Raw genomic sequence first — 13,577 nt, 5'->3', positions numbered from 1 at the left:
TTATGTTGGACATTTAATGAGGGATGCTTGGAAAAACAGAATCTGACTGCATAACACGTTGCCTCCAACACTGCTTGTTTATATATCTAATTTCAGTTGTATTGATATGAAACAAATGCTTTGACAGCGAGCCAGAATTTCAGTGAGTAGCAGCTTTGCTGGCCTCCACCAAATCAATGGACAGATGGGTTGCTCTAGAAATAAATCATAGAAAAGCAGCATGCTTTGCATTCATGACCATGTATCATAGATGTTATTGCAGTGGTGCTGTGTTACAGTGTGTGGGCTAGTGCTTGGCAGGAGTGTAAGTTGCATGAGACATGCTGTCTTCAGTGGATCAGAATGTAAAGAAATGCATCAGTCTTGGTTTTACCACCTGATTTAAAACGACTATAACTCAAAAGGTGTTTTTCACCTGTTTTTTGCACTAGAGTAGTATGCGTCTTGGTTCACAGTGTGCTCATGTTATGAAATATGTATTGATGTAGCACAATGACAGCTCTGGATATTGCTGTACAACTTATTGTACTGTGTGTGATTTTCTCTAAGCACACGTCCAGGACTCAATACAGCACAACAGTAGTCATGTTGTTCTATCCTGTATAGTTTCAGTTCCCATCAACTTCCATTGTATCGACAAAAAACAACAACAAAAACAAAACAACGATACAATGAAAGTCAATGGGAACCTAAACCATGTGGTTACCAACATTCTTCAGAATATCTTTTGTGGTCCGTATAAAAAACTCATAAAGCTTCGGAATGACACGGAAGTGAGTAGATGACAGAATTGACTTTGAACCCGAAAAATTTTAATTTGCTGAAAATATACTCAACCGCAGGTTAGGTTTGTTTATTCATCAAAACAGATTTGGAGAAATGTAGCATTGTATCACTCGCTCACTAATGAATCATCTGCAGTGAATGGGTGCCGTCAGAATGAGAGTCCAAACATCTGATAAAAACATCACTATAATCCACAAGTAATCCACACCACTCCAGTCCATCAACTGACATTTTATGAAACGAAATGCTGCATGTTTGTAGGAAACAAATCTAACAATAAAGCATTTTAACTTCATACCATTGATTCTGGCCAAAATACGAGTCTATAATCTATATTAACATAACGCAATACATTTTTGCTTAATCAAATGTTTAATCTTGTTGTTTAACTTGATGTCAGGTGAAGCCATGGGTTCTCATGTGTTTCGTAACTGATTGCAGTACACACATATTGAATATATGGAAGCACGAATGAGCTACGGTTGAGGGGAAGATGAATCATTAAAGGCTGCTTTTTGCACACATCATAGAAGGCTACGTCATACAGACGATTTTTTGGTGCTTTTTTGTCTTTTCTTTAAAGTTTAGCAGTCATTTGTATGGAACATTAGTAGTGGTTAGAAAGTCTCATTTTGTCTTCTAGAGAAAGTGTCATCATACTTTGATATTTTATGATGAGTAAATGAGGGTAAGTTCACGGGTGAAGTATTCCTTTAATGGCACCTTCTGCAGTCTATAGTGTGGAGTAATTAATTCAGCACCTAGGACAGCTCTTGACTGACCTCTATGTGTGTTCACACTGTTGTCACACAATTTGTATATATTACGAGTCTCTATCTTTCTGATTACTGTAATCTTTAGCTGTCAACAAATATTTTTCAAAGAAACCCAAGCTCTCAGCCATCCTTATCTGTATGTGCGCATGCAAATGCATGTGTGCGCGTGTATTGGGTTTATCAGAGAGAGAGAGAGAGAGAGAGAGAGAGAGAGAAGTTGTCTGTGTGTGTGTTAAGAGTGCTGTATGGAACAGAAGTGGTCCTAACCTACAGATGGCGGAAGACTCCCTCTAAAATCCCATCTTTGATTAAATGTACCTTAGGGGGGCTATACATAGATAAATCGGACGCTCTCCCACTTTTAATGAAGTGCTGGAACGGACTGATTATGATAATGCAACAGACAAACTGATGCATAGGTTTTAGTTGATGCACTGGAAATATGTTAAATAAATAAACATGCAACTTTTTGCATGTGCGTTGTGCATACGTGCAGTGTTTAATGACAAAGCACTTTTTCTGCTTGCATTTATTTATTTATAGAATGTGGCAATGCTTTTGCTTGGTGCATTGCAAACATCTTTGACTGTAATGCATGCACGTTTGACAACCACTTGAAAAATTATATTCTATGCATGTAATACCATTACAATGCACAAGACGTTGATATTTGCATCTCTATTTGAACGATTCCAGTAGTTAAGTAACATTTGGTAACTATTTTAAAATGCGATTGCATTCGTTTTGCGTTGAATGAAACGTTCGCATTTGGCTGATGCCTTGCCAACATTTAGGCTAAAGCGCGCATTTGGCGATCCATTTTATTTTTGATATACATTAATTATACACTGCATATAGTTATCAATGACGATGTACTTATGTCGCCGATTGCATGCATTCACTTTTTTTTTTTTTTTTTAAACGACGTTGCTTTTGGCTGATGCATCGATAACATTTGGAACAGTAACGCGCGTGTATTTGGTAACTCTTTGTGAAATGCAAGGTGCATGCGAATGCATGCGTTCATTAGAGATGCATTGAAAGCAGCATGCGCTGCTCTGTAAGTGAAGAGAGTCATATGAGGAGTACAGAGAATACTTTGTGCCCCTGTTGGCGAGATGGTTGAGTCCTCGTCAAGGTTGCTGCTGTTGGTCTCCTCATACATCCAGCGCTGACTGACTCCAGCGATCAGTCTCCTCTCCAGCGCGAGGAATATCCGTTTCTGCCGGACACTTGAGACTGTGAAAGTAGCTGATAATGAGGGATGGCGAGGATTTCTAGTGCTTTCACATAGAGGATGTATCAGATGCGCTCACGCTGCCACAATGACGATTAAAACTGGATTTATCATTGGGAATATAGTGTTCTGCTGTATACTGTCGTGTGTGCAGGGTAAGTGCTGCTGTCGGTGGGTTTGTGAGACTGTGAGGGGCTGCAGGTGTCTGGATGAGATGGAAAACGCAAAAAACATAGGCAGGAGTTTACAGAGCCTCAGTTGTGTCTGTATAATGCAGAACATACGTGTGTTCACACGCATCCGTAACTATAAGATTCGAAAAGCATTTTTATGCTAGTCGACTCCATTATCACAGGACACTGAACAGGATTAATAACATTTTCCTGGTCATTTGTTTTTTATTTTGTCCCATTTCAAGACATCCGTTTTCTCAAGAAATTTCCATTTTCATCGCATATGTTGTCATCAGATTGTGCAGATACTGTATGGAAGTGAGCAAAAGTAATCTTAACATTTAAATCTATCTATCTATCTATCTATCTATCTATCTATCTATCTATCTATCTATCTATCTATCTATCTATCTATCTATCTATCTATCTATCTATCTATCTATCTATCATCTATCTATCTATCTATCTATCTATCTATCTATCGCTATGGAAGTGAACAACACTGCTTAAAATCTCTCTCTACATTGTAGCATTACTTATATTTCTCTTGTGTGCGCAAAATATTGTAACATGTCATTTTAAAATGTATTTTTTTCCAAAGATGATGTATATTTAACAAGGCAATATATATTGTTTAACAGTAAAAATAAATAAACTGAAAGCAGCATGCTTTAATTTATGTAACTTATGCACTAATTTAATAATTTATGTTGAAAGTGGCGTTCCTCTTATTAGAATTTAGGTTGTTTTTGTCCTAAATATGTGTCATGGCATTTAATGTTGCATGTGGCCTTCAACCTGATATTATTAGTGGTAAATTTTACAGTAACATTTTAATAGCTCAAATAGGTTGGTGTATTAATATTATACAATTTAATGACACATACAGTAAAGCAGTAAAGACCTATAAATTATTTACCAGAATGCCATTTTGTAATACTTGCAATGTTGTCCTAAGATTTTTGCAGTGTAGAGAAAGAGATAACTATGCAATCCAAGTAGGTGGATGGATGGATGGGTTGATGGACACAGACATAGGTGGACAGTTTTTTTTATTTTTTTATTTTAAGTTTAATTGTTTTATTCAAGCACAGTTGTTGCATATGCACCTTAAAATGCTTAATTTGACAAGGTGTTTATTTTTATTTCCCCTGTTGACTCTGAAAACTCTTTTTCTCTACCGTTTTTCTCTCTCTCACTGTATAATACATCCTGTCTTATTAATCTTTTTAATGAAGTGCACAGTTCAGGATTTCTGTAGGGCTTTGCTTTAATGAAAAGCACAGGCTGCATGGGTTTTGTAGTACTGGACAGCAGGCATGATTGATTGGTGTTCGTATGTTTATGCATTAGATTTATACCCGTCAGACTAACCTCACAGAGCGACACAGAAATAGCTCATAACTGCCCACCAGAACTGTCTGTCACACATAGTGGCTCGTAGGGTAAAAGTAGTGTCTTGTGAAGAATAAATAATCCGTTCGAGTCATAAAATGTCATAGTGGAGATAGTCGTTGGTGTGTTGTAAATGAAGTAACAAGCAGATCTGTTGACTGATATTGCAAATCTTGGAAACTAAAATCCATCTTTTGGCATTGCAATCAACGTGAGTCGCATTTGACGTGACTTGAAGCTGACAGGATGAGTAAAAATCCCCCACGCTGCTGTTTAAAACCATTTTTACTTTCAACAAACACCTTTAAACTCATGCAGTGTTCCCTCGCATGCGTTAGTGCTTAGTGACTCAGTCTAATGGAAATCTAATGGAAATTATTGAATGAAGTTGCGCTGCTGCAGCACAACATTAACCTCCCTCGTATTCATATTCAGCTTTCTTGCATACGTTTATGTGCCAAACAACAGCGGATCATTGTGCATACTAAAGTCCTCATTATATTTCCCTCCCGGTGTAGGTAAATGTCATACGGTATTGGGATTGAAATGCCGTTGGACAGAAAGCATGATTACTGTAGTTCAGCTCTGAGATCTGCTCGATTCATCATGATGTCACGTTGGTAAATAATGGGCCCTTTTTTCATGAATGCAAATATTTAGTGGCTTTCTTCTATCAACAGCGCTCCAGCGATGAGACAAGGCCGCGGGTATTGCAGTCATGGCTTTGAAGTTATTTCTCATATAATGTCCTTGGCCAAACAAACAGCGCTGCACTGCCTTCAAGGCTTTCTTGATGCATTTTTAATAAGAGGCGCTCCGGAAATTGGGCAGCATGTAAGATGGGAAGACCAATGAAATAACTTTTCATCTCATTTGATATTATTGATCTAGGTCCTGCTCGGTTGGTTGTGGAGTGGATGGTCTGGTGTGGTTTTGAGTTTGCGAATCTGCATGGTGCTTTCGTTTGCTCAGTTGGAGGATGTCCTTGATCTCTAGTGCTTGGCTTTGTTGTCCAAAAACAGTTTGGGTTACTCACCCCCATTCTGCTGTTTTCACACCAAAGGGGATTTTTTTTTAAGAATCTTTTAGCAAGTCTAGTCTGAGGATTGATCGTAATGACCAAAGCACCATAAATACAGACCGAAGCCCTTTTTTGCTCGCTGGCAAAGATCTCAAATCTCATTCACATTGGTTTCAGATTCAAAAATGTCATGTTTCATGCCAGGTTTGACATCCTTGACACCAAACCAACACTGGGTCTTTAAATCAAAGTATATATATTGGAGAGATTATTGGAGTATGTTTTGTGAGATAACACTATTTCAGGCTTTCTATGTTTTAATTCAACGTGTTACTTGCAGTTTCTTTGTTACTTGAGAAAATTACTAGCAATTTCTGAGTGAAAATTGTTTCTACACCAAATTCCGTTCAGTGATATGGAAAGATTTGGTCTTTGTCTCACAAAACTATTATATGACTTAAAAACAGACTACTTTTATAGTTCCTTTTTAAAGTATGACAGCTGTGGTCACTATTAAAGGTAAAACAGACAGTTTGCAGGTTTGGAGCAACAAGAGAATGAGTCAAAATTCTCATTTTTGTCTGAATTATTACTTTAAATCTGCACAGTTCTTTCATTTGCTCAGTTGGAGGATGCCCTTGATCTATAAAGCTTGCCTTTGTTGTCCAAAAAGAGCAGATAGCTTAAAGTTTGGGCATTGGAAATAGTTCAGTTTTAATTTACTCACTTATTCTGCTTTTTTTCAGACCAAAAAGGAGGTTTTTTTTGAAGAATTTTAATGCAAATCTAGTCCGAGGACAGGTCATAATGACCAAAACACCATAAAAGTAAAGCAAAACCTATTTTTGTTTTCTTACAAAGATCTCAAATCCCATTCACATTGATTTCAGGCTAAACAAATTACACACATCATGCCAGCTTTGACTTCCTTGACACCAAACCAACAATGGTTCTTGAAAACCTTGTAATGTAGTGCATAAGTCATGGACTACTATTTGTGTTACTTTTTGGTCTTTTTCTGAAGCTTGACAACTGCGGTCACTACTGTATGAACAGTAAAAAACAAATAATGAGGGTGAATGAAAATTCTCCTTTTTTTCCTGAGCTATTTTTTTAAATTGTGTTTGATCAACATCAAGTTGAAACAGCTTAAAAAGTGCACCTTTTCTGTTGGCTTTGTCTTAGATACTGTCATTATTTTCTAGCATGCGTCTCAAGGATACTTGCTTGTTGACTAGCGCATGTCCTGAAGATGGATATGATGTTGTTCAGATGTTACATGTGTTCAGTATCTGCAGCGCTCTTCACTGCTTTAATTACATGCTCAGATGCAAACTGGGGTTTATTTTGACGCACAAGATGCTGTGGTATTTTAAAAGTCCATTGTGTAGTTACTGTAAATGAATGCTTATCATGAGCTTTCCTCAATAATTTAATTGATTCCTTTAGCTATGAACATCCTCAGAGGAAAACTATTTTGCCCAGATTTTTTTATAACTCAGGAGACCTAATTGAGCTCTCACATCGAATACATCTCATAGTTTTCTCCTTGAAATTTGGGGAGAAATAAAAGCATAGAGCTGTAAATGGATGTGAATAGCAATTCAGATCAATATGTTTTGGAGGAATTTGATGAAAAATGTTCAGAGATATCTGACATTTGTTTTCTGGCTTTGGTATCTGGGCAAATCCAAACACAGTTTGAGAGATGATTGTTTAGTTTAGTTTATTTATTTACAGGTGCAATGCACATTAATAAACATAACCGTAAACGTGCCAGAATTAGCCCAAAAGGCTATTTTTCACCTGTAGACCCTTGACAGAATGTTAAAAGGTCACCCTAAAAACAAAGACAGAGCATCACACATATACACATCATTTGGAGAGAGAAGAGAAAAGAAAAGAAAAAAATAATAATAATTACAGAAAACAAATTCACACACAAACAGAAAAATCACTACTAAAATACAAAATATAAGTGAATTATCTAAAACAAAGTAAACATGAGAGAAAGGAGAGGGAGAGAGAAAGAGAAAGATGGCAACAGGAGAAAGCAACATAGCCAAGAGCAATTAGTACAGGGAAGTCTATTGTCAAGAATACAATACTTATGTTGACAGTGCTGAGTTGTCAGGAACCATTTTTTAAGATGAGACTGAAAAGAGCCAAAAGTATGTAATCGTCTAATTGTTGATGGGATGGAGTTCCAATCCCTTGCAGCTTTGACTGAAGTCAGATTTTTAAATTTGTGTCTGGAGAATAATTGTGTTACTGGGTAATTCTGCATACATATTTATTTACACTACCATTCAAAATTTGGGGTCTGTATGTTTTTCTTTCTTTCTTTCTTTCTTTAAATTAAAATGTTTATTTAGTAAGGATGCATTAAATGAGTCAAAAGTGACAGTTAAGACTTTTAAGACTTTAGAGATGTTTTTGATGTTACAAAAGATTTCTATTTCAAATAAAGGCTGTTCTTTCTATCCAAATCCATAAAAAACAAATATATATATATATATATATATATATATATATATATATATATATATAGTCTGTTCAGAAACCATGCTATATGTTACAGTCTGATGATAATCAAATAGTCAGCAAGACCAAACTTTGTATTTATTTTTTGGTTGAAGATGACACATGATCGCTTTCAGGCATTGACTTGCAGTGATGTTTTAATGAAAGTTTGACCAATATTACTGTCTTGTTTCTCCACAACATCAGATTCAGGTGTCAGCATGTCACCTTCAGCAAAAGAGCCAGTATGAAACTAGTTTGTACTTAATCCTGATAACCTTTATTCAACATCACTTTCGAGCTGAAATGCTGTGAAGATCACGTTTAAAAAACAGCATGACCCCTGAGTGAAATAGGGCAGGAAGCAGCTAGGAAATTAATTGAATCAGTCAAGCAAATGACGCTTTAATTGACATTGTGATCCATCATCAACCTCTCCGTCCTTATCAAAGATAATTGACTTGAAATGCTGCTCAGATGTCAGATTTGTCTTATATCTATCCGGATGATTTTTAATATGTGCTTAAAATATTTTGCCCAGTCATCTTTCATTCAACTAATGATGTATTAGGGTGTCTGAAAAGGTTCATCCACTGTACTCTGAGATCTGAGAGACTGGTAGCTTGATGTGAACTAGTTTTGCTTGGTTTGATCAAGAATATCACTGCTACTGAATAAACACATCCAACCAATCAATAAATTAGTCAGTCAGTCAATCATTTTGGTTTTAAACATCAATGTTTTAATTGATTCATTTCAGCATTGATGTTTATATTTATTTAAACATCAGTATTTGGGTTTATTTATTTAAACCAATGTTTTGATTTAGTATTTATTATTTATGTATTTAAACATATTTACATTTTTATTTAAACACCAGTGATTTGAGTATTAATTTAAACACCTATTTTTTATTTAAACATAAATATTTTGATTTATTTATTTAAACATTCGTTTTTAATTTATTTACTATATTTACTTTATTTGTTAATTTGAGCATTTTAATTTGTGTAACACGAGTGAATATCTAAGCACTTTTTAAAATGATTTTTGATTAATATTTTTAGTCCTTTTTTGGTGAACACTATATATATTTATTTTACATATCCTTTATTGTGAGGGATTTCCTTTGTTGCCATGTTTTGCGGTGTTGCTTGGTGGTTGATTAATTATACGCTAATTTGTCGCCTTTTTGCAAAATTTGTGGTTCTGACATTGTGCATTTTTATTCAGTTTTTGGTCCCACTTTATATTAGGTGGCCTTAACTACTATGTACTTACATTGAAATTAATCATTTGATACAATGCACTTATTGTGTACATACATGTTTTTACATTGTACTTATATATTTAAAAATACCTATATGTAATTACATTTATAATTACACTGTTGACCCATGCCTTACACCTTAACCCACCCTTAAACCTACCCATACCACCAAACCTGTCTATAACTTTACCCGTATCCCACCTCAATAGCAGCAACAGTGTTTTGCAATACAATATGAACTTATTTTTTGATGTAAATACATAGTAGTTAAGGCCACCTAATATAAAGTGTGACCCAGTTTTTGTCTGCCTTTGTTGATATATATCACAAGCATAATCATTTATAAGGCTGCAATGTGAGGTTCATCATTTTATAACACATCATGTTTTTGCCAAAGCCTGTATTATTTGAACAGTTAAGTTGCTTAAATCATTTTTTTTTCCTGTCTTTCTGGACTTTGCAGGTATGTTATAAATAGATGCTATTGGAAAAAGTCTTGTTTGCAAGTTTGCATTGGGGAACTGCATTGGTTTAGGTATCATTCATGTTTTTAACATCAACCATGTAGGGAAAATCTTTAAACAAATCCCTAATCCTAAGTTTGAGTGACAGTAGGCCTAATAGTGATATTGTCTATCTGCTTATTTCCCATCCATCTCGTACCTGCACATTGTGTTTCCCCACACATTTATCTACTGACATCAGTTTTTCAAACGTCTTGCCTATGCGGCGCAGTCTTTTGTTTTAAGAAGCTTTCAAAAGTCTCGCTCAGTTGCACAACCTCTCTGCTCGGTTATCAGGCGGCGCTTCACAGGGTTCACCGGAGAACAGCTTGATTGACAAACACCGCTTAAGTTCATTACACAAACCCTGGCTCTTGCCTTCTCGTCGAGGAATCCCTGGTCTCGGAAAGCCTGCATTTTCTCACAAATCGAATAACAGATGGCAGACCTGGGCGATCGTAATTATTCACCAGCAAATCAGGAGAGCTCTCTCGTTTATTAACCAAATCAGAGCCAGCAGTAAAGTCACTGCCTATTCTAGCAAGCAAAGGGGCCTGTGGTAATTGAGACTGATGAAGTTTGATTAGTTGTGTTGGGAAGTTTTGCTTTAATACTCCTGGAAAGACCCGCTGGGTAAGTTTTCAGGCTGTGTAATGCTGAAATTTGTATTGTTTGTGCTCACTTCAGTAATTCAGTGCTTTCAATTTCGAATACGTCATTGGTTTCTTGTCAAGCGATTGCTTTCTGCCAGAACGGATTTCCTTTGATCACTGGCTTAGTGGTTTCTTTACTTCTAAGTGAACTTAATCCACATATATTCCCTGTTTTGAGTTTCTTGAAGTGTCTTAGATTTAGGAAATCTTTGTCAGTTAGACGTGAAACATAAACCGGCATATTATGATCCTTAAAGGGACAGTTCACCTAAAAATTAAGCTTCTGGCATCATTCATGTTGTTTCAAATACTCCTTCAGGAAAGCAAACAGGTTTATAGCCGCTTGAGGATGAGTAAATGATGATAAAAATTACATCTCTTTTATTGCCTTAATGTGATTTGATTACGAAACAAAATATGGGTGCAAGTGGCATCTGCGATTAAATGATGCATGTAATGACTTTCAAAGTGATTTTAGTAGATGTACCTTAATTATGAGCATGTTCCACTAGCCAGAAAGTGTACAAATAGGTTTTTGGCTGTGTCAGAAAAAGAAAACACCGCTGCCCAGTGAGTCAGTGATTTAACAAGTAGTGGTTTTGTATGAATTCACCTCTTAAGGAAAGTCCAAATCACCTTAATGTCATATTTATTGACCAAGAACAAATTCAGGTAAGCTTTACTTAAAAAAAAAAAAAAAAAAAGAAATCACATTTAATGTCCGCAATGCTTATTTCCCAGTAGAAATAGAGTCATGAGTTGGAAAAAAGTCAACATTTAGGAATTGATTTAATTTTGCAACCACTTAATTTTGATACCATTTGTATGTATACACTGAAAAGACAGCATTTTTCATTTTCCAGAGACAGCCTGTGTCTTTGAACACTTTTTATGCTATTGTTATAATTTTGTTTAATCATTTAAAACCTAACTTGCATTCTTAACCTTGTGAAGCCTGACATATGAAATAGTCAAAAAAAATATTTTTTTAAATTTTTTAAATGGGAAAGTTTAGACAAACCTCTAGACAAAATCTAAATAAAAAATGCGTATGTCTATTTGGTGAGATCTTATTTTGAATATCTGAGCTTATATCATAATTTTATGGCTCATATAGCATGATGTAGGAAAATATGGAGCTCACTTGAGGAGGAAAAAACAGCTCAGTTTTATTCAGTGGCCCAAACTGAGCAAAATATGCAATTTGGTGCGTGTTTATATGGCCAAAAATTAAGATGAAATTCTGATAGCTTGTAAATCAATGGGATGTTTATGACAGCATAGCAGAATACTTACAGTAAATGTATAGAAATATCAGTTGTCACTCTACATCTTATAACATGTCTAGAGATTATATTCAATACTTAGTTTTATGATCAATGCTCTATAGTTTCAAACCATATAATGCAATACATTAATGGTTGAGAGATGAACAAATAAATGTTCCTCAAAAGCATGATGATCATATTTGATACATTTCAAGATGATTTTTCTAAAAAAAAAAAGAAAAAAAAAAAGATAATCAAGTAAACCAAAGTTGCTTTAGTCCAGTGAGTGTTCATCTTAAAATATTACTAACAAGTTATTATTGCATTACTTTATAAAATCAACATCAGTTTCACCACAAAAGCACTCATGAACCACAGCCTGGAGGTGGATGTTTTTACAATTATCCTAAAAGGCCTTTTACTTGCTAAACAGTAAGGCAACAGAAGGCATGCAGCTGATTATGTGCAACAGGTTCAGCACTGTTTTGATCATGTTGATCATTTAGACTGTGACTGGAAAGGTATAATACAGTACGTTTTATACACTGAAAAAAATTATTCATTGAACTTACTACATTTTTTAAGTTAAGTGGTTGCAATAAATTTATTTTAGCTACATTTAAATAAATTGTTGACTAACTTTCAACTAAATTTGTTTATTTAAATGTAGCTAAAATAAATTGTGTGCAACCACTTACCTTAAAAAAAATGTAGTAGCATTTTTTTCAGTGTAGGGTTAATTACACTCTTCTTCTTGTTGTTGTTTTTCCCTCTGGATTTTATGCCGGTTAACTTTAATGCATCATGTAAAATTTTGAATGACTGATGCTTTTGAGGAAATACTCTATTTATCATCAGCAATGATTCACTGATTCAGATTCACCCAATAGGCAGGTTCAGTATTTGATCATGTGATCTCATTTTCTGTATTTCGTGTGTAAAACTTAAGGAAGTCTAAAACTTATAAGCGTCCAACACTTTTTGGAGTACTGTACAGTGTTGTTTTTGATCACTAAAATTAAGATGAAAACATTAAGTCAAAGAAACAGTTGTTTGATTGCTAAGCCGAAGGTTTGTCCTTTTCTTTGGCTTCAAAGGGCCATCTCCTCTGCTTTGATCAACCTGACTCATGTTGAGATCCCTGTTGCCTCATCCACCGACTAGCCTTGCTACAAATCAATACTGGCTTTCGATTGCAACTTACAGCATGGCTGATAGTTTGTTTTCAGATGTAATGAACAGTCTTAAACAAGAGCGTGGGTCTATCTGAGATGACCCCCAGCTGGGTGTGACGGCTCTTATGACAGAAATGATTGATCCACATCCATGTCTAATGGTTTCTCTGCTTGTTAACATACTGCAGGTCTAGAGGGCTAGTGATTGTTATTCTTCAAATCAAGGATTAGATGCAGTCAAAGATAAATTGTGTTGTTAGTAACACTGGATAGCATTGCAAGTATAATGACTGTTTTCAAACAGGTTTCTTAAACACTTGTTTGGATGAACAGATTGTTCTGCACAAACTCATGCATTGGTTTAAATCAGTCTTGCTGTGGGCTGGTTCCATCCGTCCGTCATTTTATCATTCCATCATTCTGTTGTTTTATTCTATCTTTCGTTCTTCTGTCATTCTCTTATTATCTGTCTGTCATCCTGTCTGTCCTTCTGTTGTTCTGTCTATCTCTCATTCTATCGTTGTATAATTTTATCATTCTATGTTCTATCTATTATATATAATAAATCCCACATGCTATCCATTGCAAATTTTTTTTTTTTTTTTTTTAAGTTGGACATTGTTTTGGTCATTTTTCATATGCACCTATCAATTACCTTCAGGGTGATTTGTTGATTTATATATAATAAAAATATATATTTCATTATTTTATTTTTATTACATGTATTTTCACATCTCATACAACTTTAGCTTTTTTTGTGTGTGTATATATGTTTGAGTGTATATATATATATATAT

At 35.1% G+C, this 13,577-nt stretch overlaps 1 protein-coding gene across 1 annotated transcript in view; it reads left to right on the top strand.

The window, feature by feature from the left end:
- Positions 1-2,680: 2,680 nt before the first annotated feature.
- Positions 2,681-13,577, top strand: part of LOC306887841 (CUB and sushi domain-containing protein 3-like) — a gene marked incomplete at both ends in the record, with an annotated part of 269,530 nt that continues 258,633 nt past the window's right edge. The window contains 2 exons of the mRNA XM_079445841.1: positions 2,681-2,700; positions 2,767-2,954. Coding sequence (XP_079301967.1) covers positions 2,681-2,700; positions 2,767-2,954 — 208 coding nt within the window. The remainder of the gene's footprint in view (positions 2,701-2,766; positions 2,955-13,577) is intronic.

Source organism: Barbus barbus, assembly GCF_936440315.1.
Source record: "Barbus barbus genome assembly, chromosome: 21".
Classification (NCBI taxonomy): domain Eukaryota; kingdom Metazoa; phylum Chordata; class Actinopteri; order Cypriniformes; family Cyprinidae; genus Barbus; species Barbus barbus.
Note: the sequence above shows the minus strand (reverse complement) of the source record. Positions and strands in the feature narration are given on the sequence as shown.